The sequence below is a fragment of the Pleurodeles waltl genome, chromosome 5, assembly GCF_031143425.1.
Source record: "Pleurodeles waltl isolate 20211129_DDA chromosome 5, aPleWal1.hap1.20221129, whole genome shotgun sequence".
Lineage (NCBI taxonomy): Eukaryota > Metazoa > Chordata > Amphibia > Caudata > Salamandridae > Pleurodeles > Pleurodeles waltl.
In genome coordinates, this window is record NC_090444.1 from 866,930,594 (window position 1) to 866,956,627 (window position 26,034).

General features: G+C 43.1%; 1 protein-coding gene across 1 annotated transcript in view; it reads right to left on the reverse strand.

The window, feature by feature from the left end:
* Positions 1 to 26,034, reverse strand: part of LOC138296107 (zinc finger protein 879-like) — a 532,771-nt gene that overhangs the window by 389,526 nt on the left and 117,211 nt on the right. The window contains exon 3 of the mRNA XM_069234965.1: positions 9,360 to 9,470. Within this exon, the coding sequence (XP_069091066.1) occupies positions 9,360 to 9,470 (111 nt within the window). The remainder of the gene's footprint in view (positions 1 to 9,359; positions 9,471 to 26,034) is intronic.

The window sequence follows — 26,034 nt, forward strand, 5'->3', positions numbered from 1 at the left end:
TTGAAAAAAAGGTAGGCAAATAAATTGTTTAATTAATGTGGGAATAAGAGACTACTTTAGGGCGCAAACTAGGATGAGTTTGCATTACAACTATGGTCTTGTGAAATAATGTATATGGTTTATTTTGTCTAAGACAGCTGTTTTCCAGGTAAGGTGTTCCAACGAAGTCTTTTGAATAGATTCAAAAGGAAATCCAATTAGTTTAGCTAAAACAATGTTAAGCTCCCATAGGGGAGAAGGAGATCTAACTGGCGGAAAAACCTTTTTAATACCCTCCAAGAAATCCTACACTACAAGATTTTAAAAATGTACTGTAAGAAGTTATGACAGTGATGTGTGTCTTAATAGATGAGTACTGTAAATTAGAATTTGATAGATGAAGCAGGTAAGGTAACAGCACTTCAACATGACAAGTAAATGGATCAAAGTTATTTTGAATACACCAAACACAAAACCTCTTACATTTAGATGCATAGGATTTTCTTGTGGAATGAAGGCTAGACTCTTTCAAAGTGTCCATACAGTCTTGTTCCAACTTTAGATGAACATATTGTAAGAATTCAGGAGCCAAGCAGTCTATCATAACGATGGAAGAACTGGGATTGAGAATCTGACCTCCCAACTTGTAAAGGAGATCCTGCCTGAACAACAACCTCTTCAGCAGGCGCTCATCGAAGTGAAGAAGATCCATGAACCACCATTGATGAGGCCATTCCGGTGCTTTTAATAGCATTCTGGTCTTGGATTTGTACAGCCAGAGCAAGACTGCCAGAATAAGAGGGATCGGAGGAAAAATGCAGAGAAATGTCCTTGATCAATCCAACAAAGGGGCATTCCCCTTTGACCGTAGTCAGTAAAATGTGGAGGCGTAGTATTAGCATTTTTTGTTTTCTGCCTCTGCAAACAAGTATATTTGGGGATAGACCCATTCCTGAAATAATTCCTCCAGTACTTTTTCATTTGGAACACATGGTTCTCAAGAACAATAGGACTGAGGGAATCTACTTCTGTGTCTGAACACCTGGAAGGTGTACTGTTTTAATTGTTAGGTTCCTCGCTATGAACCATTTCCATATGGTCTGCAATTCAAGGGACAGAGGTCTGGAGTGTATTCCCCCTGTTTGTTCAGGTAATGCATTGTTGCCGTATTATCCGTCTGAACAAACACTGAGTTTATGTTTATTGTAGGAAGGAAGGACTTTTTAGCCAGGTGAAGCTCTCTAAGTTATGGCAGGCTGATATGGTAAGAAGCTTGTTTGTCAGACAATACTCCTTGTGTCTGTAAATGGACCATGTGAGCACCCCATCTCTGAAGGGAAGCATCTGTGACAAGAGATTGGGTCCGGAGATCCCGATTAAAGAGAATCCCCACCTTTAGATGTTTGAACTTGGCAGATCATGGGACAGACTAGAGTACAGACTGAGACAGAGTCAGTTTCTGTTCCGACCTGTTTAAGGACTGCTTCCAATGATACTCAAGACAATGTTGTAGTGGGAACTTTGAGAATGTAAGATGCCATTGACCCCAATAGGGACTGTATCTGTCAAGTGATAGATGCGTCCGATGAATAGATGAGTCATTCACCTGAAGGATACACTTTTGCAAATTAGGTATCCAAAACAGCACAAATATAACATATATCTTTTGGATAGTGTTAGAAATTAGGTTTCTAGTTGGCAGAGGTATGTACTCTGTTCAAGCAGGGACAACAATCCTAGTTCAGTAAGTCACCAAAACACCCAAAATTAACCTGTGCTCCAGCCCTGTGTGCTTGGCACAGAGTAGTGAGGCTTAACTTAAGAGGCAAGTATTTGTGCAGCACTTCAAACAGTAAAACAGTGAAAACATCACACAAAAAGTTACCACACCTGCTTAAAACAATACATCTTAATTTAATGAACAAAACAAGACCGAAATGACCAAAATCCAATTAGTAGAACTCAAGATATTAATTTTTAAAGAATAAACTTAATTGTAGTGCTTAAAAGCATAATGCATCAACCAGGGCTATGTGGTCACGCTAGAGCGGGTCAAATCTGAAAGATAGGCCAACCACAATGGAGCATGGGTCAGATGCAGAAACCACCCTTGGCCTGCTGAAACGGTATCTTGGTACGGAGTTGCGACAAAGTCGAGAGCAAGCTTCAGGAAGCAAAGGAGGGGAAGTGCTGGCATCGATCCTGTGGATGTGGGCAATACATCAGCTCCAAGCCACGCAAAGTTGGAGATGTGTCGGGAATGAAGCCGATGTGTTGCACAGATAGCAATGTGGTGTTACAGATTCTCGCAGGTGCGGCAATGCGTTGATGGAAATGCACCAGTTCTAAGGATTTTGGACTGGAGAAACACTTTATACACACTTCCAAGAGGCCAAGACTGGTTTGGCACCACTTGGCAGGGTAAGACTCAGAGATGGCTGACTCCAGGTGCTGTAGGTGATATGTTGGAAGTCTTTTGTGTCCCTGAGACTTCAGAAGAGCAGGAGGCAGGCCAGCAAGCTTTTGGAGTCATTCTGGTTCTGGGTTAAAGAGTTGCAGGCCCAGTCCTTCTCCCCCAGGCAAGGAGAGCAGCAGGTCAGGACAGAAAGCCAGCAGTTCTTCCAGAGCAGCTGTCCAGCAGAGTAGCAGTCCTTGAAGTAGCTGAGCAGTCCTTCTTCTTGGCAGGTTCAGAAGTGTACTGAAGTGTTGTCTGAGGTCCAGTATACTTTGGTGCCCTGGTTCTGGAAGGTTGGAGAAGTTTCTAGACAGTGAATTCCAAGTGCACAGAACTGCCCTGGCTCCAAGCTGGCTGGAGTGACAATAGACGGATGTTAAGCCCTTTGCGTGTGGACAATGCATAGCCTATTCAGGGTTAAGTGGGAATCTGTGACCAAGTCACCCACTCACATCCTTCCAAGGATGGCCCATCTGGATGTTGATGGCCCTTTAGTCACTCCTTAGCTCCCCTTGTGTGTGGCTGTCTAGAGGGAATGCACAGGCTCAGCTGCCACCCCACCCCAGACATGCTTTGGGGACAGGCTGCAGGCACACAGGGCTAAAAGGTAGAAAATGCCCAATTTCTAATATGTACATTTTCAGAAATAAATTTAAAATCCGTCTTCACCAGGAGTTACGATTTTAAATTGTTATTCCAGAGACAGCAAACTCAGGTGTCCCATCTTTTCCCAACTGGGAATTAAACTCATGAAATGTAATTCGGTAATCCCAATGTTATCCTATGGGAGAGATGGGCCTTGCAGTAGCGAAAAACACATTTACGTTTTCCACTACTAGGGTATGTAAAACTTACAAGTACATGTCCTAATTTTTAAATACACTGCACCCTGCCCTTGGGCTACCTAGGACGCACCTTAGGGGTGACTTAAATGTATTTAAAAAAAAAGTTTGGGCCTCACAAAAGGGTTAACTTTCCAGGTCGACATGGCAGTGTAAAACTGCACACACAGGATCCGCTATGGCAGGCCTGAGACATGTCTGAAAGGCCATTGAAGTGGGGGGCTGTAGGAAAGTACCATCTTGCCTGGCATGTTACCCCCATATTTCACTGTATATATGTTGTTTTAGTCTATGTGTCACTGGGACCCTGCCAGGCAGGGCCCCAGTGCTCATAAGTATGTGCCCTGTATGTGTTCCCTGTGTGATGCCTAACTGTCTCACTGAGGCTTTGCTAACCAGAACCTCAGTGGTTATGCTCTCTCTGCTTTCCAAATTTGTCACTAACAGGCTAGTTACTAAATTTACCAATTCACATTGGCATACTGGTACACCCATATAATTCCCTAGTATATGGTACTGAGGTACCCAGGGTATTGGGGTTCCAGGAGATCCACGGGTGCTGCCAAACTGCCTTTACGGGGTCTCCACTGCAGCTGCTGCTGCTGCCAACCCCTCAGACAGGTTTCTGCCCTCCTGGGGTCCAGGCAGCCCTGGCTCAGTAACACAGAACAAAGGATTTCCTCTGAGAGAGGGTGTTACACCCTTTCCCTTTGGAAATAGGTGTGAAGAGCTGGGGTGGAGTAGCCTCCCCCAGCCTCTGGAAATGCTTTGATGGGCACCAGATGGTGCCCATCTCTGCATAAGCCAGTCTACACCGGTTCAGGGATCCCCCAGCCCTGCTCTGGCACGAAACTGGACAAAGGAAAGGGGAGTGACCACTCCCCTGACCTGCACCGCCCAGGGAGGTGCCCAGAGCTCCTCCAGTATGTCCCAGACCTCTGCCATCTTGGAAACAGAGGTGTTGGAGGCACACTGGACTGCCCTGAGTGGCCAGTGCCAGCAGTTGACGTCAGAGGCTCCTTCTGATAGGCTCTTACCTCTCTTGGTAGCCAATCCTCCTTCCTAGGTAGCCAAACCTCCTTTTCTGGCTATTAGGGTCTCTGCTTTGGGGAATTCTGCAGATAACGAATGCAAGAGCTCACCAGAGTTCCTCTGCATCTTCCTCTTCACCTATTACCAAAGGATCGACCGCTGACTGCTCAGGATGCCTGCAAAACCGCAACAAAGTAGCAAGACGACTACTAGCAACATTGTAGCGCCTCATCCTGCCGGCTTTCTCAACTGTTTCCAGGTGGTGCATGCTCTGGGGGTAGCCTGCCTTCACCCTGCACCAGAAGCTCAGAAGAAATCTCCAGTGGGTCGACGGAATCTTCCCCCTGCTAACGCAGGCACCAAAAGGCTGCAACACTGGTCCACTGGGTCCTGACGAGCGTGGTCCCTGGAACTCAGCAACTCTGTCCAAGTGACTCCCACAGTCCAGTGACTCTTCAGTCCAAGTTTGGTGGAGGTAAGTCCTTGCCTCCCCACGCTAGACTGCATTGCTGGGTACTGCGTGATTTGCAGCTGCTCTGGCTCCTGTGCACTCTTCCAGGATTTCCTTCGTGCACAGCCAAGCCTGGGTCCCCGGCACTCCTTCCTGCAGTGCACAACCTTCTGAGTTGTCCTCCGGCGTTGTGGGACTCCCTTTTGTGACTTTGCGTGGACTCCAGTTCACTTTCCTTCCAAGTGCCTGTTCAGGTACTTTTGCGGGTGCTGCCTGCTTCTGTGAGGGCTCCCTGAGTTGCTGGGCGCCCCCTCTGTCTCCTCCTCCAAGTGGCGACATCCTGGTCCCTCCTGGGCCACAGCAGCACCCAAAAACCTCTACCGCGACCCTTGCAGCTAGCAAGGCTTGTTTGCGGTTTTACTGCGTGGGAACACCTCTGCAAGCTTCATCACGACGTGGGACATCCATCCTCCAAAGGAGAAGTTCCTAGTCCTCTTCTTTCTTGCAGAACTCCAAGCTTCTTCCAACCAGTGGCAGCTTCCTTGCACCCTCAGCTGGCATTTCCTGGGCTCCTGACCACTCTCGACACTGTCGCGACTATTGGACTTGGTCCCCTTCTCTTACAGGTCCTCAGGTCCGGAAATCCACTGTTGTTGCATTGCTGGTGTTTGTTCTTCCTGCAGAATCCCCCTATCACGACTTCTGTGCTCTCTGGGGGTAGTAGGTGCACTTTACACCTACTTTTCAGGGTCTTGGGTTGGGGTATTTTTCTAACCCTCACTGTTTTCTTACAGTCCCAGCGACTCTACAAGCTCACATAGGTTTGGGGTCCATTCTTGGTTCGCATTCCACTTTTGGAGTATATGGTTTGTGTTGCCCCTATACCTATGTGCTCCTATTGCAATCTATTGTAATTCTACACTGTTTGCATTACTTTTCTTGCTATTACTTGCCTAATTTTGGTTTGTGTACATATATCTTTTGTATATAACGTATCCTCATACTGAGGGTACTCATGGAGATACTTTTGCCATATTGTCATAAAAATAAAGTACCTTTATTTTTAGTAACTCTGTGTATTGTGTTTTCTTATGATATTGTGCATATGACACCAGTGGTATAGTAGAAGCTTTACATGTCTCCTAGTTCAGCCTAAGCTGCTTTGCCATAGCTACCTTCTATCAGCCTAAGCTGCTAGAAACACCTCTTCTACACTAATAAGGGATAACTGGATCTGGCACAAGGTGTAAGTACCTCTGGTACCCACTACAAGCCAGGCCAGCCTCCTACAGGGGCACAATCAGTGCTGCAGGCCCACTAGTAGCATTTAATTTACAGGCCCTGGGCACATATAGTGCACTTTACTAGGGGCTTATAAATACATTGAATATGCTAAGTGTGGTTAAGCCAATGTTACCACATTTTAAGGAGAGAGTACACGCACTTTCACACTGATTAGCAGTGGAAAAGTGGTCAGAATCCTAAAGTCACAAAATGGGTCCAGGAAAAATGGAGAGGCAAAAGGTCTGGGGAAAGAGCACCCTTAGGTTGACAGGTCTAACAGATAGGATATACTATTAATTTGTTTATAATGACCTGAAGAATTAGACATGAAAACGTGTCCAGACATATGTGGTAATGCATAAGAGTTATTTTCTATTAGTCAGTCATCTAGATAGTGGTAGACAAATATCTTTTGCTTTCCTGGATGTGCTGTGACAACAATCATGCATTTTGAAAAGGTCCTTAGGGCAGACTTTAGTCCAAAAAACAGAAATAAGAACTGAAGATGCTTGGAGCCTACGACGAATCGTAACATTTTCAATGTTTCTGCATAGGTATGAGAAAATAGGCATCTTGAAGGTCTTATAGCACAGATAGAGTCTCCTTGGGGTAGCTGGGGATGCATTTGGGTGCACTGAAGTTAAAGTAGTAGTGGTGGGCATTGTGATGTTTCACTTGTAGCCCCTCTCGCTAACACATGATTAAAAGTGGAGAGATCGTCTACTGGAGTGACTCTAGATGAAGGAGAATCTGTTAGGGTTGGAGGGTAATCCCTTATAGGAGACTGAGGTTGTTGGTGAGACTGAGACCCTACTGATTTTCTGCTTCATTGTCTTGAGTGACAAGAGCCAGATGTTGCAGTAGATAATATTTTGACTCAGAACCAAGAGTATCCCCAAATCCACAAACCTAAACTAAGCTTCAGATTTTTTAGGGACTATACCCTAAACACAAAATGCAACCAAATCTGGTCTGACCATGCAATCCACTAAAATATTAACAACTGTACTCTAGTGAAGCCTCAAGACCCCAGAACATATGTATCAAATCTGCACCTACTGATCGGCATCTAGGACAGAGATCACTAACCCGTGGGTATATCCTATGAATAAGTTAGAATGTCACATAATAAGACACTGTGGCTGAGTGCTCTAAAATCTGGGTCACTGCTTGTCAGCAAACTGTTCCTGCAAATCCTTCTCCCACTGGGATAGCAGTGTCACAAATGTTGTTGTGATTTAGTTCACTGATGTGCAACACAGGAAAGTAATGGCTTAGCAATAGGACTCAGGACTCAGCTGTGTTTTTAAGGGGATAGGTGGTTCGGCTCTGCATCAACACACCTTCTGTGCTGAATAGTAGATCTCCAAACAACCTGATTTTATGATCATCAAATAATCCTCTAGTGTCCACACGAGCATCACACCAGACGGGTACCGCCACAGTATTTGCTAATTTCTCAAACTCTGGATACCACCACAGGTGAAAAGTTGGTGCTTATGCCAGCCGCTGTACGATGCAGACACACAATCCATCCATGACAAGCAACTGACAACAAGCGGGTCTACACTTGAGTGTGTTTCCCATGATACACCACCATTGAAACCAACCGTCTCTCAGCAAATTCCTGACCAAACAACAATGATCTGTTATTACTTATAGGGGCACACCAACGAGCAACCCACTGCAACTGCCAGCCATGTAATAGCACTCAAGGTCCTGTACATTCGTACCACTTTCCGCACCTGGTAGCTGTAGTTTTCTCTGCACAATTATATGTCGTCCAGCCCCTCCCATAATAATTCCAAGAGACGGGAATTCAACATTTTAAAAACCCTGAAGGAGCGATTATTGGCACATTTGAAAAAAAAAACAATACACAAGTCTGGGGAAGACCACCATCTTGCACCAGGCAATCCTACCTATTTCAGACAATGGTAACTTGTTCCAATAACGAACAGACTCCTTTAGATTAGAAATCGCTTTCCCCACATTACTCTCCAAGGTGTTAACATCTCTAAGATACACCTGTATACAAAGATACCGGAATGCGACTCCCTCCCTTCTTAATAGCAAATGTGGTAAGTGTGCCACATCTGTCCCCTCATACAAGTGAAACAAGCACGACTTAGGGCCTGAGATTCATCTAAAAGAACACTAACTGGTTAAGTAACAGAGCAACAGCAGTAACAGGATTGTCAACATACATCAGTATATGTAGTCTGTATATCAAGATAGCAGATGACAACACTCACAGAGAGCAATCCCCCTGTTTAGCTCCTCCCTATGCAGAACAGCTATATACTTCATGGCCCACAAGCCTGGTTTTCGTAGAGCTTCTTTTGAGGTCACTGATAAAACTGGGGAAGTGTTTAATGTATGTGCAGTGACGAATTTGCACATTTAAGGAAATCTGACCAGCAAAGAATTTAAAAGCCAGGTAAATCCAATTCAGCACCCAAAAGCAACATTTGTGTAGCCTCAGCCAAATAAAGAGACTCCCCTAAATACCCAAAAGTACTCACCATGCACAGAAGCCTGGAACCAAGTATAAGATCCATTTCAGAGAATGGAGTAACAGCTATAACATTAACAGAAATTCGTAATACAGTTAAAAGTGAATGATGGAATTTTGAGACACATATATTAAAATAAAATCACTTAAAACACACAAGTCATACCGCAGAGGGGAAAGTGAGAGCTGTCCCACATGAGTTCAAGTGAGTTGATCAAACATTCTGACAACAAAGCTTCTGAGCATTACTTGTGAGAAGAGTGATTTCTCATAACTATAGTCTGATTAGATACAGTGAAGAGACAGGTTACAAATAGTATGTAGGCATTCATTATGCTCAACCCATTGGACTGTACAGTTATGTCAAGTGTTCCTATCTCTATCAACGAATGTCCCAGCTAGAAGAAAAAATCTACCACCATTTTAATCTACCGCTTTTTCCACAATTTCATATGGAGTATTCTAACAAATTGTTTTCAGTTTCCCTTCCACACTTCCATAATTTCTTTTCCTTTTTGTAATGTTTTAGCGTCTTTGCATCTTTTCTATGCCATATATTCTTCCCCATTTGTCTCCTCTCCGCATGACCTCCATCTCCTACAAATACATTGTTCATAGTTTGTGCTCTGGGTTGAGACTTGCTTTGCATGGTACTTACTCCATATACCTCAATTACTTGATATACATTTTTCACTGCAATACAGAAACCATGCATATCCCCAGCTGCTGTCTACCAGGAATGGTTGCTGGGGTGCTGCATTTATTGTACTCACCACTTAATCAAGGTTTACAGGAACTTACTTGACGAATGGCTCAAATCACACCTTCTTTCCACGCTCCCAGGGTTCAAAGAACACAGAACTTCACTTTCTTTTGCTAATAATGTAACTACAGTGGTAGCAATCAAAGGGCCTGCAATTGGAAGTGAACAGAAAAGAACAAATTATCGGCAGCCCTTCATGAAACAGCCAACATCACTAAACCCAAATTGTATTTATTTTATTACTGTCTTTCATGTACCATTCTTTGAATTGTGGCACGACTCTGGGATATCATCATCAACTGCATGTCGCTGAGTGATGAATAGAAACCTCATTTGTTTTAAGAGATTGGTGAAGCAATACATTACAACATTACATTTGGCTCTATAGAATAAAAAAAGAACAGCATACAAAGGAATAGGGACAATTCTTCAGCGTTCAATAGAAGACACTGAGCATTATGTATGATGATCCAATAGCAGTGTTACCTCTAACACCCACACAAAGTATTAGATATTCTAGTCCTGGGCTTTTAACAACCTAATGCAATCTGGATCTTAAAGGCTTGTTTGACTTCAATCTGGTCAACCTGTCTGAAAACAAGGATCTAGAAAAAAAGGCCCTGGTCTTCTATATGTAGCCCAGAAAGACATGGATCAAACGGTACAAATCGGCCACACATTCTTGAGAATGGTTCTATTCAATAAACCTTCATTGGCATCATAGACCCAAATGAGCAGAAAACAAAATTAAGTTGTGCTTACAACACTCGGTTTGAAGACTAGGGGCCTGATTTAGATTTTGGCAGATGGGTTACTCCATCACAAAGAGGATGGATATCTCGTAGGCCGAAATATAAATCCTACAGGAAATAATGGGATTTATATTTCGGCAGACTGGATCTCTGTCACCGTTGTGATCGAAAAATCCATCTGCCAAAATGTGAACCAGGCCCTATGTATTTCTTAAAATATTATCTACACTTAACATTTCAAAAACAAAAATCTAACATAGATTTTAATAGCGGGTGTACATGAAAATATTTTACCTGTACATAATTGAAGCAAGATTTAAAAAGGGAACTGTAGTCTTCTGAACAGTCTACTCCCTCCCCCCGTATAGTACATTCTGGGCTAGAAGTCTAGGAAACATGGGGTCATGGCTGATACTGATTGTGGCAGAATACACCAATTTAATCTTGCTGCTGCTGCTAGTAAACAATAGACAAGGTTGAATTTGGATTATATACTGCACCATGGGTTCTAATTCATTTGGTAACAATTGGCCATATACAACAGCTTCCAGATTACTAAGCTACTTTTCACAAGTAGCTTCACACATTTTTAAAAACAAACAATTTTAAAAAATGAACGCAATGGTTATTCGTAATATTAACATTTGGGATCTTTGCGAGTAGGTTCTGATATTACAGAAACATATTTAGGCGAATAAAAGCTTAATTTTCAGCTTGCAAGTATATAGGATTTCCAAAGTGCCAAATGCAGAGTATCTCCTTCTCACGTGATCAGACCAATGTTTTATTAGCTGGACCTGCTTCCTTGGCCAAAAAGGTGGAGGTCTAATGGAAGTGTTAAATGTGTTGACTCAAATTCACTAGCTTGTGCAAAACAAGGGGTGCTTCAGACCTCCACTAAGGCGATGTCCTTGGAAAAGTGATTGGTCTACCTGCCCTCATTAATTCTTCTTTGCTCAAAGTCCTCTACCAGTTGCCTCCACTGCCTCGCTTCAGTGAAAAGGGGGAGAAAATCAGCCTATAATGAACAACTGACTTCCTAAAGTCCTTAAAACTGTTAGACAAAAACTATAGAGTAAATGGCCATAGAACAAGTTGCCAGAATCTGTTAGTATTACAATAGTATTTGTAGCAAAAAAGTTATTACATAACAGTCATCTAAGACAGAGAAAAACAACTTAATAGTCATGCTGCAACTCTTCAAACAAAATGTAATATCTAGGATGCTCTGAGGAAGGTACTTGGCAGAAGGAACAGCACGTACAGCTGTACTCTTTATGATAGTTTTACTTAGACTGGGTATTTTCTCAGCGGTCATAACCCTATTTAATGTGTGTAGGAAAATGGCTCCCTGTTGCAGTTACCCCCCACTTTTTGCCTGATACTGATGCTGACATGACTGAGAAGTGTGTTGGGATCCTGCTCACCAGGCCCCAGCACCAGTGTTCTTTCACTTAAAATGTACCATTGTTTCCACAACTGGCACACCCCTGGCACACAGATAAGTCCCTTGTAAAAGGTACCAGTGGTACCAAGGGCCCTGTGACCAGGGAAGGTCTCTAAGGGCTGCAGTATGTGTTGTGCCACCTTTAAGGACCCCTCACCTAACACATGCAAACTGCCATTGCAGATTGTGTGTGTTGGTGGGGAGGAAAAAGGCAAAGTCGACATGGCATCCCCCTCAGGGTGCCATGCACTCAAAATACTGCCTGTGGCATATGTAAGTCACCCCTCTAGCAGGCATTACAGCCCTAAGATAGGGTGCACTATACCACAGGTGAGGGCATAGCTGCATGAGAAATATGCCCCTACAGTGTCTAAGTCTATTCTTAGACATTGTAAGTACAGTGTGGCCATATTAAGTATATGGTCTGGGAGTTTGTCAAAAACAAACTCCACAGCTCCATAATGGCTACACCGAATACTGGGAAGTTTGGTATCAAACTTATCAGAATAATAAACCCACACTGACGCAAGTGTTGGATTTATAAAAAATGCACACCTGTATTTTACCCAATCATTCAGTGCAGGACTGACTGGTCTGTGCCACCCTGCTGCTGAGAGACGAGTTTCTGACCCCCTGGGGTGAGAGCCTTTGTGCTCTCTGAGGCCAGAAACAAAAGCCTGCACTGAGTGAAGATGCTTAACACCTCCCCCCTGCAGGAACTGTAACACCTAGCAGGGAGCCTCAAAGGCTCAAGCTTCGTGTTACAATGCCCCAGGGCACTCCAGCTAGTGGAGGTGCCCGCCCCCTGGACACAGCCCCCACTTTTGGTGGCAAATCCAGGGGAGATAATGAGAAAAACAAGGAGGAGTCACCCACCAGTCAGAACAGCCCCTAAGGTGTCCTGAGCTGAGGTGACCCCTGCCTTTAGAAATCCTCCATCTTGATTTTGGAGGATTCCCCCAATAGGATTAGGGATTTGCCCCCCTCCCTACAGGGAGGAGGTACAAAGAGGGTGTAGCCACCCTCGAGGACAGTGGCTACTGCCCTCCCAGACCTATACACCCCCCTAAATTCAGTATTTAGGGGCACCCCAGAACCTAGGAAACTAGATTCCTGCAACCTTAACAAGAAGGACTGCTGACCTGAAGCCCTGCAGTGAAGACGGAGACGACAACTGCTTTGGCCCAGCCCTACCAGCCTGTCTCCCAACTTCGAAGAAAACTGCAACAGCGACGCATCCAACAGGGACCAGTGACCTCTGAAGCCTCAGAGGACTGCCCTGAACCCAAGGACCAAGAAACTCCCGTGAACAGCGGCCCTGTTTAAAGCCTGCAACTTCTTTGCAGCAAAGAAGCAACTTTCAAAGACTGCAAGTTTTCCGCCGGAAGCGAGAGACTTCATACTCTGCACCCGACGCCCCCGGCTCTATATCCAGAGAACAAACACCACAGAGAGGACTGCCTGGCGACTGCGTGCACGTGAGTAGCCAGAGACGACTCCCCTGAACCCACCCCAGCGACGCCTGCAGAGAAAATCCAGAGGCTCCCCCTGACCGCGACTGCCTGTAACAAGGGACCCAACGCCTGGAAACAACACTGCACCCGCAGCCCCCAGGACCTGAAGGAACCGAACTTCGATGCAGGAGTGACCCCCAGGCGACCCTCTGCCTAGCCCAGGTGGTGGCTGTCCCGAGAAGCCCCCCCTGTAACCCTAGAGTAACTCCCGGGTCACTCCATTGTTTTCAATCTAAAACCCGACGCCTGCTTTGCTCACTGCACCTGGCCGCCCCTGTGCCGCTGAGGGTGTACTTTGTGTGCCTTCCCATGGCCCCCCCGGTGCTCTACAAAACCCTCCTGGTCTGCCCCCCGAAGACGCAAGTACTTACCTGCTGGCAGACTGGAACCGGAGCACCCCTGTTCCCCATAGGCGCCTATGTGTCTTGGGCACCTCTTTGACCTCTGCACCTGACCGGCCCTGAGCTGCTGGTGTGGTAACTTTGGGGTTGCCTTGGACCCCCAACGGTGGGCTGCCTATGCCCCAAACTTGAGACTTGTAAGTGTTTTACTTACCCTCAAAACTAATCTTTACTTATCTCCCCCTGGAACTGTTGATTTTTGCACTGTGTCCACTTTGAGAATAGCTTATTGCCATTTTTTACAAAGACTGTACATGATATTGTTTTCATTCAAAGTTCCTCAAGTATCTAAGTGAAGTACTTTACATTTAAAGTATTAACTGTAAATCTTGACCCTGTGGTTCTTAAAATAAACTAAGAAAAGATATTTTTCAATATAAAAACTTATTGGCCTGGAGTAAGTCTTTGAGTGTGTGTTCCTCATTAATTGCCTGTGTGTGTACAACAAATGCTTACCACTACCCTCTGATAAGCCTACTGCTCGACCACACTACCACAAAATAGAGCATTAGAATGATCTACTTTTGCCACTATCCTACCTCTAAGGGGAACCCTTGGACTCTGTGCACACTATTTACTTTGAAATAGTATATACAGAGCCAACTTCCTACATTGGTGGCAGCGGTAGGACCTAAGACTTTGCATTTGCTGGACTACTCAGCCAATACCTGATCACAAGACTAAATTCCAAAAATTGCCATTAGAAACTGACCATTAGAAAAAGTACCTCTGAAAACATTAAGGGCAGCCTCAATGAAGATGACCTCCTGTTAGCCAGGATGGCCAAAAGATTCGTTTTGGAGAAACAGCTCCTAGCCATAGAGAGGGAAAGAAAAGAGATGGGTTTATCTCCCATCAATGGTGGCAGCAACTTAAATAGGGTCAGAGAAAATACTGACATCGTAAAAATCCCCAAAGGGATTGTAACAAAATATGAAGATGGTGATGACATCACCAAATGGTTCACAGCTTTTGAGAGGGCTTGTGCAACCAGAAAAGTAAACAGATCTCACTGGGGAGCTCTCCTTTGGGAAATGTTCACTTGAAAGTGTAGGGATAGACTCCTCACACTCTCTGGAAAAGATGCAGAATCTTATGACCTCATGAAGGCTACCCTGATTGAGGGCTTTGGATTCTCCACTGATTAGGTTCAGGGGTGCTCGAAAATCCTCGAGCCAGACCTGGGTTGATTTTGTAGACTACTCAGTGAAAACACTGGATGGTTGGGTAACTGGAAATGAAGTGCATGACTATGTTGGGCTTTATAATTTGTTTATGAAAGAACACGTTTTAAGTAACTGCTTCAATGAAAAGTTGCATCAGTATCTGGTAGACCTAGGTCCAATTTCTCCCCAAGAATTGGGAAAGAAGGCAGATCACTGGGTCAAGACTAGGGTAACCAAAACTTCCACTGGGGGTGACCAAAAGAAAAGGGTTACAAAGCCTCCCCAGGAGAAAGTGGGTGACACTAGAAACAAAGAAAAAGAGTTATCTGTAGGCCCCCAAAACCCAGACCAGGTGGGTGGGCCCCAAAACACAACCCAAAACAAAGGTGGGTACCAGGGTAAGAACTGGGATGCCAATAAGGCATGGTGCCAAAATTGTAGACAGACAGGGCACCACACCAAGGACACTTCTTGTTTCAAAAACAAACCCCCCAGCAAAATCCCAGGGGTGACCAGTGTAGCCATTGGGGTTGACTCCTCAGATGAGGAGGTCTTCATAGCCTTCAACTGGAAAAGGGGCCCAACAGGTGCGTTGGAGATTCCAGAGGGAAGTAGACACTTCCACCACCTACTGGTGAATGGAATCCCAGCCACTGCCCTGAGAGACACTTGTGCCAGTCACAATATTGTGTATGACAGGCTGGTGTTCTCGAACCAGTACATCCCAGGTGAGACTGCCAGAGTAAGAGTTAGCCCAGACAGGGTCACAGATAGGCCTGTGGCTTTTGTGCCCATAGAAGTGGGTGGGACTTTTAGCTGGAGAAGGGTGGTAGTCAGTACAGCCCTTCCCCCTTGATTTTCTCCTTAGAAATGACTACCCAGACGTTAGTCAGAGCCCAAGAGAGGAACTGGTCCAGTGCCAGTCCTCTCCCAAGGATTCTGGAGGTGCTACCCCTGCAGTAACGGCAAGTAGGCTCGAGAAGAAAAAGAAAAAAAAACAGAGTAGGAAGGGTGGACAACCTTTAGCCAAGCTTCCAGCAAGCCAAGGATCTTCTGCTCCTTGCTGGATACTTTTTGCTGAGTTGTTGTCTGAGTGATTGCTAAAGTGTGTTTTCTCAGGGAAATTTTCAGAAAATGTTCCAGGAACAGACTGAGCTGTTTGACCCACCCAAGAAGAAACTTAAAATGGAGTAGTCTGAGGGCAGAGTATATTGAAGTAAACCTATCTAGGACCTTCCTTACGCTGGTTGTGGCAAATGTCCAGGTGTCTGAAATCCTGGCCCAGATGTATATCACCAAACCTTACAACAATGTGGTACTGTGAGATTACAGGTACACACTCATTATATGATAAATGAGGATGATCAGGAAACGTTTTTAAAGCAACCTTTGGAAGTGATAACCACTTTCAATCACAGATGCTTACCTCTGTTCAAGTGGGTAGGGCAGACTTAGAGTTAGGGTGCAGTTAAGATTCTACCTGATATTTCCCAAGTTCATTAGAAGCCAGGTGTGACAATGTTCTCTTACACAGAGTTAGGAACGTAACTGAACTCAATCTACGGTGAACAGACAATTCCCTTAAACATTCTTTCTGGCCTTTGGTTTGGGTTCTTGACTGGCTACAGTATGACAGATATGTAACAGATTAATATAGAAAAGCAAAGACAGGAGGCCCACAGACTGCCATATTACCGCACACAATACGCAGCACACGTAAAGTCAAGGGCAGGATGGCTGTCGATGAGAAATATAAGTGCTTAGGGAGGAAAAGTGTGGTTGATGAAGTTGCATATAAAGTTACATTACTAGATCCAGCAGGATGAAATATATTGATTTTCGTCCATCATTATTTCCACAAGCGTCGCAGATACTTTTCTGAGATGTAAACCAAAGGTACCTTCACAAGAATTTGAGGATGAATAGAAACAGGAGACTATGTGCACGTTTCTGAAAAGAAAATTAAGTGAATGTTTGCAAATATATTAAAGTTGCACCAGTTCAGTTCTAACAATAAATAAGAATGGTTTACTTGTAAACTAAATCCACACTGATTTTGATGAGGTTGTATACTTCTGACGTCCTTGAATTTACACTAGGGATCCCAATCCTGAATGTATATATTTCTTTATTTCTTATGAATATGTATTTTTTGTTTTTGTTTTATTATTTACCTTATCAATGTTTGAAACAGTGATTTTGATACTACAATTTTGGGGGTTTGTGCTTTTTATTACTGTTGCATATTTTATTCATGAACAAAATGTTTTTCTGTTTCTGGACCGCTTTGGGAAAGTTATTCAATGTTTATGTACCTTTGAAAAAAAATAGAGAATTGTGATACAAAAATGGAGTAGACAGCATATTATTTACCGAGTAACACCACGCGTGTTTATATCCCGGAGCATTAATTTGATCTACTGCTTGCAAACTGAAGAAATAGACAACATTGCTGCTCAATAAGAAATCACAGTATCATCGCGAAGAAAGGGCAGATGAAAGGCCCATATAAACCAAAGGTAGTTCATGTATATTTATCAGGTGCAAGCAGAATACAGCAGTTAATGAGCACAAAAGTCAACACTTGAGTATTTATGGTGCAATAGCAATGTTTCCGGTTAAATATCCTTGATAAGCGGAGAAAAGGAAAGACTCTCTCCAATGTTAATTTCATTTGCTGACAGTGTCAGTGAATGAAAGGGGAAAGGCACCCTACTCCTCTTACGTCACCACTACCATAGATTCTCTGAAACTGAAATGAGGAAGGCTGTATGGAGGGAGCATGCCAACTACAAATGCATGATACTAGTCCGTAGGGAGTCCTTCGGTAGCCTGAGTGAAATAATGCTGGAAATACTTCTGTTTAGCTGCATGATGCCCACTTTAGCTTCTTCTCTGATGTGTTTGAATTTACCTAGCATATCAGATCACTGGGACTGCTATAATTGGAGTCTCAAGAGTATATGTGTTAACATTTTCAATCTGGGCTCAATACAATAATCAATTTAGATTTACTAAGTTAAAGACATCAGATTTTTGTTCTACTTCAGCCCAATTATGCAACGTGTTAAGTTTTTCTCTCTCTTGTGTCATGCATTTGTTGACTTTAGCTTCTGCAGCTGCTTCTACCAATTAGTGACTCTGCATTTATGCTGTGACATCAGCACATCAGAAACATGTAGTGGGTGCAATAACAATAGATCAAAGTTATGGGGATCAAAGGCAAGCCTACCAATTATCAAGCATAGACCAAAAGCAGGGTGGGAGATGCCACCCCTGACAGAACTCGCAAGCGAAAGTAAGAATTTGTAATCTTTTGACCTAGAAGTGTGGTATGATAGAAGTAACAAATTCCTTTCAGTCCGTGGTCACAATCGCCTCACAGGATAGCACAAAAGCGCCTAATCAACTGTGCCCTTATTATAAAACAGCTTATTAATTAACAGGGTTTCTGATTTTCAGTTGAAAACTATTACAACCATGAAAAACACCAGCAAATGGAACATTTGTTTTTCAGCAGAAACTAGAAAACACTGAATTTGGCTGAACCGTTATCCCTTTGGCACCTTAAGGTACCAAACAGTTTGAATGCAGCCCCTACCTCTAAGCACCTTTCTACGATGAATGATCCCGCTATGATCCACCTGGGCAATGCTAAGCCCCTTAATATGCCCTTGTGGGCATCTGCACCTATACTCATTGTGAGCTGGACAGAGCTTTCCTTTCTAAAACCTTAGGTATAAGAATTATGGCAATAAATATCACTGTGAATAGAGGTATCTCCAAAATCAATGTCCTCCCTTACAAAATACAACACTAAACACTCCTGGTATTAGGAGGATTCAGGAGCCATAACATGAACATGTTCACTGCTAATGAACCATTCAAAGAGGTTCATGTGCTGGTTTTGGTGAAACTGCACAGCGTTTAGTGCATATATTAACTCAGAAGGTTTATGAGCTAATGATCTATATAGAGGACAGCTGGTATTTTCCTAGTACAAGCTGCACATGATGCAGCTGCGGCAAAAAAAATTGCATAGACCCGTTGTGAGCCTGCACACAGATGTAAACTGCAGCCCCAGAGTAACAACGTTCAACTTTCATTTCTATTGCTTCTATGTCAAAAAGAACTTGGTGTCGAAACAAGTCTTCATACTAGGGAACATCAAATGTGCAAAACACAATGATCAGCTTTGAGGGAAACATACTCAACAGTGCGTGTCCTTTCCCCCAAGATGGAGAATGCACTACAACAGTGCACAATGCACAGAATACAAAGGTAAGGTGCCTCGTGGAACTGTCACAAAATGCCTGGCAGGAGCTAAGACCCTGTAATGCTTAAAAAAAACTAAAAACAAAGACCTACTCACAGGTTTGCTAAAAGTCAATGCAAAGAAGTTCTCAAATACACAGAATTCCACAGACATGGCCCACAACTGTAAAAGGAACTTATTTCCTGTTTCAAATTGCATGCACAAATAACCCCGGGCTCCTGTATGTGAGGAAGAATCTTAACTACCTTAACTGCTTCTTCATACAACAACAGTCTACTGTAACCAAAGTCCTTATACCTAATAGTATGCATATCCAGATTTGCCTTCAAATGAGGCCAGTCACTGAAAGATTCTGTAGTCCACACAAGATCTAAATTGAGTAATCCAGCTCAGAAAACAGGAATTGATATGAGACATACCACCGGCAATCAGGCACTTCGTGTGTGCTGACAAAAAAAGAATTACTTAGGTCTCAAGTCACCCTGGATTCTACAGAACTTTATGTGCTTTGACACACAAAATGTGATCTATATGATTGTTTGCATATACAATTTAAAATATATTGGGATGGCCACGAGAAAATCACAAACGCAGATAAATGAACACAGGAGGACATTTAGGTGTACGAAAACCCCACAAAATTGATGCAACACGTTTTGGTAAATGGACACTCTTAAAATAATTTTGAATAGTCACTCATTGAAAATCTTCTCCCAGGGAATGGCGTGGAATCGAAACTGCTCCTATTTGAACAGCACGGAATTTGCGGTTTAAAAACAACCAATTGCAGTGTCCACTAGATTTGGGGGGCTGTTTGTTCCAATTGTTTTGTTTTAAACTACCATTTTGTTTTGTTTATTTTTATCGTCTTCAGGGAAAATCCACTGATGGAGCAGTACAGGCATGAGAGCCTTATGCTTCATCACTCTGCAGGACTGGGATGTAGAGTAGATAGGGATTAGAACAGTCCAGAAAAAAGGCTATTGACATGCTTGGGGCATTTGGAAGGACGAAACATGTTGGTGAATTTGACTGGATCGTTGTCGCCTAGTATTTGAACAGACATCCACATTTTAATCATATCCAGGGCACCCCATTATTAAAGAGAGATAGCCTGAAGGGTATACCCTAAAATATTTTAAATTGCTGTAGATCCTTGTTCATAGAGAGAAAACAGACATTAAAAACTCTTGGCGAGCGGTGAGTCGCCTAAGTAGTATTTATTAACTTGGTTAAATAAATAGATCCAGAGTTTGTCCTTTTTATTAATGAACCACATTCTTACATGCAAACATCTTCCCCAAACCACAACTGAACTTATCTCTGTGGTTCATTCTTCTAGCTGGGGGATATTTAAAATCCTTCTATTTTTTCACTATTCTAGCAGCCAGAGGGCGCAAAGAAAGACTGCAACCTTCTGTAGTTTGGTTAACAAGGTCCACTTTAAGCAGATTTGTGAGATATGATTTGGCAGATTTTTTGACATGCTGTCTGATAACATCATTCACTTTAACTTGCACGCGTGAACATGTGCTGCCACGTTCCTACAGTATATGGTTTGTACAGCATGGGCAACAGTCATTCACTGAAACAAAAATTAAACTTTTGGCGCACAATAGTTTTCCCCATTTCTAGTTTCTCTTACTAAAGCCCTACTTCAGGCCATTTGCTTTATGTTTCACCAAAAGTAGCTTTATCATCTAGGGTTGACAAGAGGATGGCATATGTTACAGAGCTCGTTACTTTTTCAAAGATATTAGTTATGATGAAATAGCCTCTAATCGTATCCCAGGTATTTTGATTACTAACCAACTAGTGTCTTATGAGCAAATATTTCAAATAAAAGTTTACTGGGTCAAGTCAAATTCACCCTTTAACTCTAGAAAGAATGCAGTATAATCTCCTTGGAGATATCCAACAACAGCAGTTCCACTCTCTTAATTCCTTGTGTGAAGTAAAGAACCATTCTCAGATTATTCCATAATGGGGTTAATTAATGGCACCTGGGAATTTTAAGCTTTTTCACAACTATCACAAAAAGCATGAACATATTTGAAAGTACTTTACATTTTGAAATATCTGCGGTGATCTTAAAGACACATCCTTTCTGGTTCTTAAGACCCACCATGTGTTTTCTTATACTATTATCCAGTTTATTAGTTCACTCTAAGCTGATCAGCCAATCACATACACCCCACTGATGTGGCTAAATAATATATCACAAGATCTGGAAAACCCAGCCCCTTTGGAACAGAGTGTGGCACTTTTTCACAGCAATATAGCTCTATAAAACGAGCAAAGAGAAAGGGAGGTAGGGGATTCCCTGTCAGATCTATCCACTGATGCTTGCTTGCACTCAAGCACGTTGGTATAGGCCAGCAGTTTTCCTGCTGAGCAGGGAAGGTATACCTATTCTCTTGAGGATGTTCTATTACAGAGGTATTTAAGGGGAAGGTGCTTTCGGAAAGCCTAGAATATTTTCAGATAAATACAGGTTTGGTGTCCAACTGTGAGGTACTGTGGGAGGCCGCTAAGGCCTGCATTCAGGAAATCTGCATGTATAAGAAATCAAGAATTCTCAGATTGATCAATGTAAAGCTTGATAGGCTAGAAGCAGAGATCCAGAATCTGAAGCATGCAGTCAGGATTTATAGGGAAGGAAAAAGCCCTGTCAGGACGCAGGCCAGAATTTTATAGCTGGTTTGGTTCACTGATGACATCACCGTCAGAGACCTCGGACAACCACAAGCTATGAGACCCCCCCAACCCCTTAACATGCTAGTCCATTTCAGAAAAGGCTACAGGCAGCTGTAAACTTCACAGATATTCTAGTCTGAGATACAGGTGTCTAGATACCTTGACACACTGACCCTGCATGGTTAGAAAATAGGGACAGAGACATCTTCTCTGTCAATCACAGTAGAAGAGAAAGCTTCATTAAAGATATGCCAAGTAGGAGGACAGCAGTAGCAGACAACCTTATGGTGGACGTTTAGCAAGAATACACTAACATCCTGTCTCCTCCAGGGATGTGGAATTCCTATCACCCGACGCCAGGGACTTATTGTTTAGGGTCAAGGGCAACAAGTTTTCATGTTTATTTTGTCCTTGGGACAAGCAGGCCAACCCCTGCAGCACAAACACTTTGGCTGCCAGTTTGCAGAGAAGGGAACTGTTTGCAGTTGAGGTAATGTTGAGGTAATATGTGAGTTCACATTAATGCTGTTCGAACTTGTATTTATGGTTCATTAATGAAAAAACTTCATTATTAGGGAGAGCACTGTAAATGTGCGTTTAAAGGTCACACTGCACTACTGACAGTGGTTCTAGTTAAAAATAAAAAGTGCACACATGTTTGAAAGGTTTAACAATATAATGATCCCAGAATGCTCTCTGATTAGATGCAAATGTTTGCAGCAGCTTCTAAGCAAAAGTGATGATTCTTTGCTTTAAAAATAAAATGTTCAGAAAAAAAATCCAAGTAGGAAAAAAAAACGTTTCGCTACTATGAAATTTTAGGTGCTATTTCTTTGAAGGGTCATTTAGTAAAATGTGTTGATGTATGCTAGTATTTCCCCAAAATATTCCTAATGGAGAATCAGTGCCACTATTTTGAACAAGATTATGCGAAGCATGAAAATAAACAAGCACTGGCAAAGCCAACCGATCAGACATTTTTGGGAGTCTTTTGATTTTGTCAGTGCGTGTCTTGTTTTGACATGGCTTTTGTAACACTTTATTGTTGTGTGAGCTGCCAGGCTCTCACCATTGTAACAAACACTGGCAAAAAGAAAGCTTTTGGTGCACAAAAACCACACGTTGCCATCAGTGCATAACAAAGGCCCCAGACCCCCCTCCTGGGGGCCCCCTTAGCACAGCACCTGCCGTGAGGGAGTCTGGAGGAGGGGCCTCCATGTTCTTTGCAGGGGTGCCCTCCTCCATTTTTGTTATGCCACTGATTGCCACAGTAGTTCCTGGCACAGAACGAAAAAGCCAGCCAATAGATAGAAAGAGAAACAGAAGTTCAATAAAAACAAAATGTCTTTGTTAACACCAGACCTAATTAGTGACCCAATTCTTAAAGAAAGTCACAAAAGTGCACCCATAGTATACGTCTGTGAATTGGTGGCTTTCATTAATTCATAAGAACTAAGAAAGTAGATCAGGAAAACGTACTCCAAGAAAATATTTGTGAACTGTATTTTAGCACGAGCAAGTATGCATGTGTAGATTTGCTCATGTAAAAAACTACTGAGCATTTACAAGTACACTTTACCTCCAACCACTTTTTTCCCAACCATGGAAGAACTTCTACTTCTGCCATTCCCAAGAGTACATTTCCAACTTTTCTCATTATTGGAAAAGATTAGAGAAGAGCTGCAAAAATCCTATAAACATGCATGTTAGTAGGTCTGCAAACTCAAAGGCATTGCACCCCTGGAACTACTGCTTACTGCTCCCTCTAGCCCCAGTATGTAGATCTGCGGAAAGGTGGCAAAATAAGGAAATTGCTATAGTAGTAATTTTGGTTGCAAGTATTCATGCCCTACTATAGTAGTAACCCTAGCATAATCAGAGAGGCTATTATCAGAGCTCTTACATAATGAGATTCCTGCCATAATTTGTCGCTGCACTACATGGCACTAAAGGGACAAGTAGATTTTTTTTTACAGGACAAGTAGATTTTAGAAGCAACCGGTCCCATGGATAAGTAGATATTGTAATAAATTCCACACCCCAATCCTCACAAACACTGTTTGAGAAAAGACACACTCAGACAGCTACAGCCAACTCTTTGAAACAGTAACTGCTGCACTCTTAAAAACTGAATAAACCGGAATCATTACATATGTCATGGTTCAACACTGACACTATAGTTTTAGCTAAAATTATAGTCAATTGTCTATTTCTATATTTGCCAGCATGGTTCCAAGTGATCAAGCAGGTGTTAACCTAGGCAGCTTGACAAAGTATTATCTATGCCTGTCTTTTGCTTCCTCTGATCAGCTTCACCTTGATGTCAATGTAACTGCAGCCTTTTAAGACACTCCTAGAGCTTTCAATTCAATTTCAAGTGGGAATATGCAGTATGTAATGAGAAGGATAGGAGTAGGGGACGCTCTACTGCCCTGAATATATCCTTTTTAGGGTCGAGCCTGCGTTGCATGCGCTCGCGCATGCGTATCGCAGCGAGATGCTTTTGTATTTAGAAAAGGGCTCGGCGCCCTGTCAACTTCACGTCAGTGTTTTTTATTGGTTCATGGGCTTGCCTAATAAAATCTGCTTGCTTTCAATAGTCGAAGGCAAGCATACATCATGCCTTTTCCGGTGGCTAGCCCTCCTCGAGCGCAGCGACCAAGTACAGAAAACATGCGAGGCTCGCTGTTTTCCATCGGGCTCGTGGACTTCTTTTTCTCTAATTTACAAGCGTGATCTCGCTTGGCAGAAGACGACGGCTTTACATAGTTAATTTCACTTTTTCGGGTTGTGTACATAAATGCACTTTTGCCCGATAGGTGAAAAGTCGGGTTTACAACGCCATCAGCTCTAACATGAGCAAATGCGAGACGCGTTGCATTGTAAATGCTTGTTTTATTTGAATCCTACTGCCACAGTCATAATCAATGTAGTTGTGTCTCAACCATTTACTGTTAGGCTGGGACACATCAGGGATTTCCACTGTCCCTGTCATTTTATTTTTATGCAGGTAAACCAATGGATCAGATCCCTCTCTCCTTGGTCGGCCACATTTCCATTATAAAAAAGATGGTCCTTCCCAGACTTCTCTAGCTTTTTGTCAGCATTCCCATTCAGTAACATGTTTTTTTTTGTTTGTTTTTTTAAACACAGTGAGGTCCTGGACAACAAAACGTGGGGACCAGTAAATGCCACCATTCTAACACACTAACGTGTTATTTTTCTTATTTTATTTCACACCATGAGGTCCTCAATGGTAAAAATTGTGTGAGCCGGAGAATGGCTGAGAGATAGGATGTCCTCACTTTGCCGAAAGAGGCTAAGAGCTTCTCTATCTTTGATCTAAAACTGTATTTCTATGCCACACAAGGGCATTTTTTGCATTTCTGGCTACAAGGTCCCTGGGACCTGCTGCATCTTACAATGGAGAGGGATAAGGTATTGTCATGCCCACTGGTGAATGCGGTGCTGCTTCCATCTTAAATAATTGCAAATGGGATGGATTCAGTGAAGTGCACAACTGATGGGTCACATCATTTGGCATGGTGACATGGTGTAGTGCAGCTTCATTGTCCCCTACTCCCCCAGTTCCAGCTCCAATTGAGGACTACCACTAGATCCCTTTCATTTCTGAGCCAAAAGTCAAACTACAACTGGCCTGGCTGGTGGGGGGTCTTTGGGAGGGGAGTCTGTTTGAATTGTTTAGGAGATCTCTTCTTTGGGGATATCTTCAAGGAACAATTTAGGGAAGACAGGGTGTTGATGAGTCTACTAGATAGCTACCTGTACTACTGACTATAAATAACTATGAGGCACTGATCCTGCAGTCCTGGAGGTGCCTCAGAGCTCCCCCCATGAGCTCTTACATAGATAAATAACAATGTATGCATCTTGCTGAATCTAAAGACACTTCTTACCACACTTTCTTGGAGGCTGACTAGCAGAAGAATTGTTGGGTGACCAATGGGCTTTCTGCTGGGTGCAAATACAGGCACACCGGCTTCCGCATTTTAAATTCATTCAGTGTTTCAATTACACATCAGCAATATTGCATATTGCTGTATTGTTGCCACTACCTAGGATATAAAAGGGATATCTCACTCCCCTAATGCTCCTGTTGGCCAGGCACAGGATACCAGAGTGCTGTAATAGAGGCGTATTCCCTGCACAGGCTTGCTGGGCCAGAGACTTTATTTTCTGTGATGACTCCGCTGACGCATACTCAAATAGTCTTCCTTCTGCAGGGGGACCCTGGGATATAGAAGAGTCTTTGAGACAATATTTGCAACTATGAGGACAAGACTGATCGATCATAGCTACTTGAGTGTTATGGATTCTTTCTTTTTTGCGGCTATAGTAGGTTAGTCAGTGGATGTGATGTGCAGAGCTTGCTTGCGGCTCCTGTCATCACCAAAATCCTGTCACGGGGTACCAAGACGTAAGACTGTTTTGATACAAGA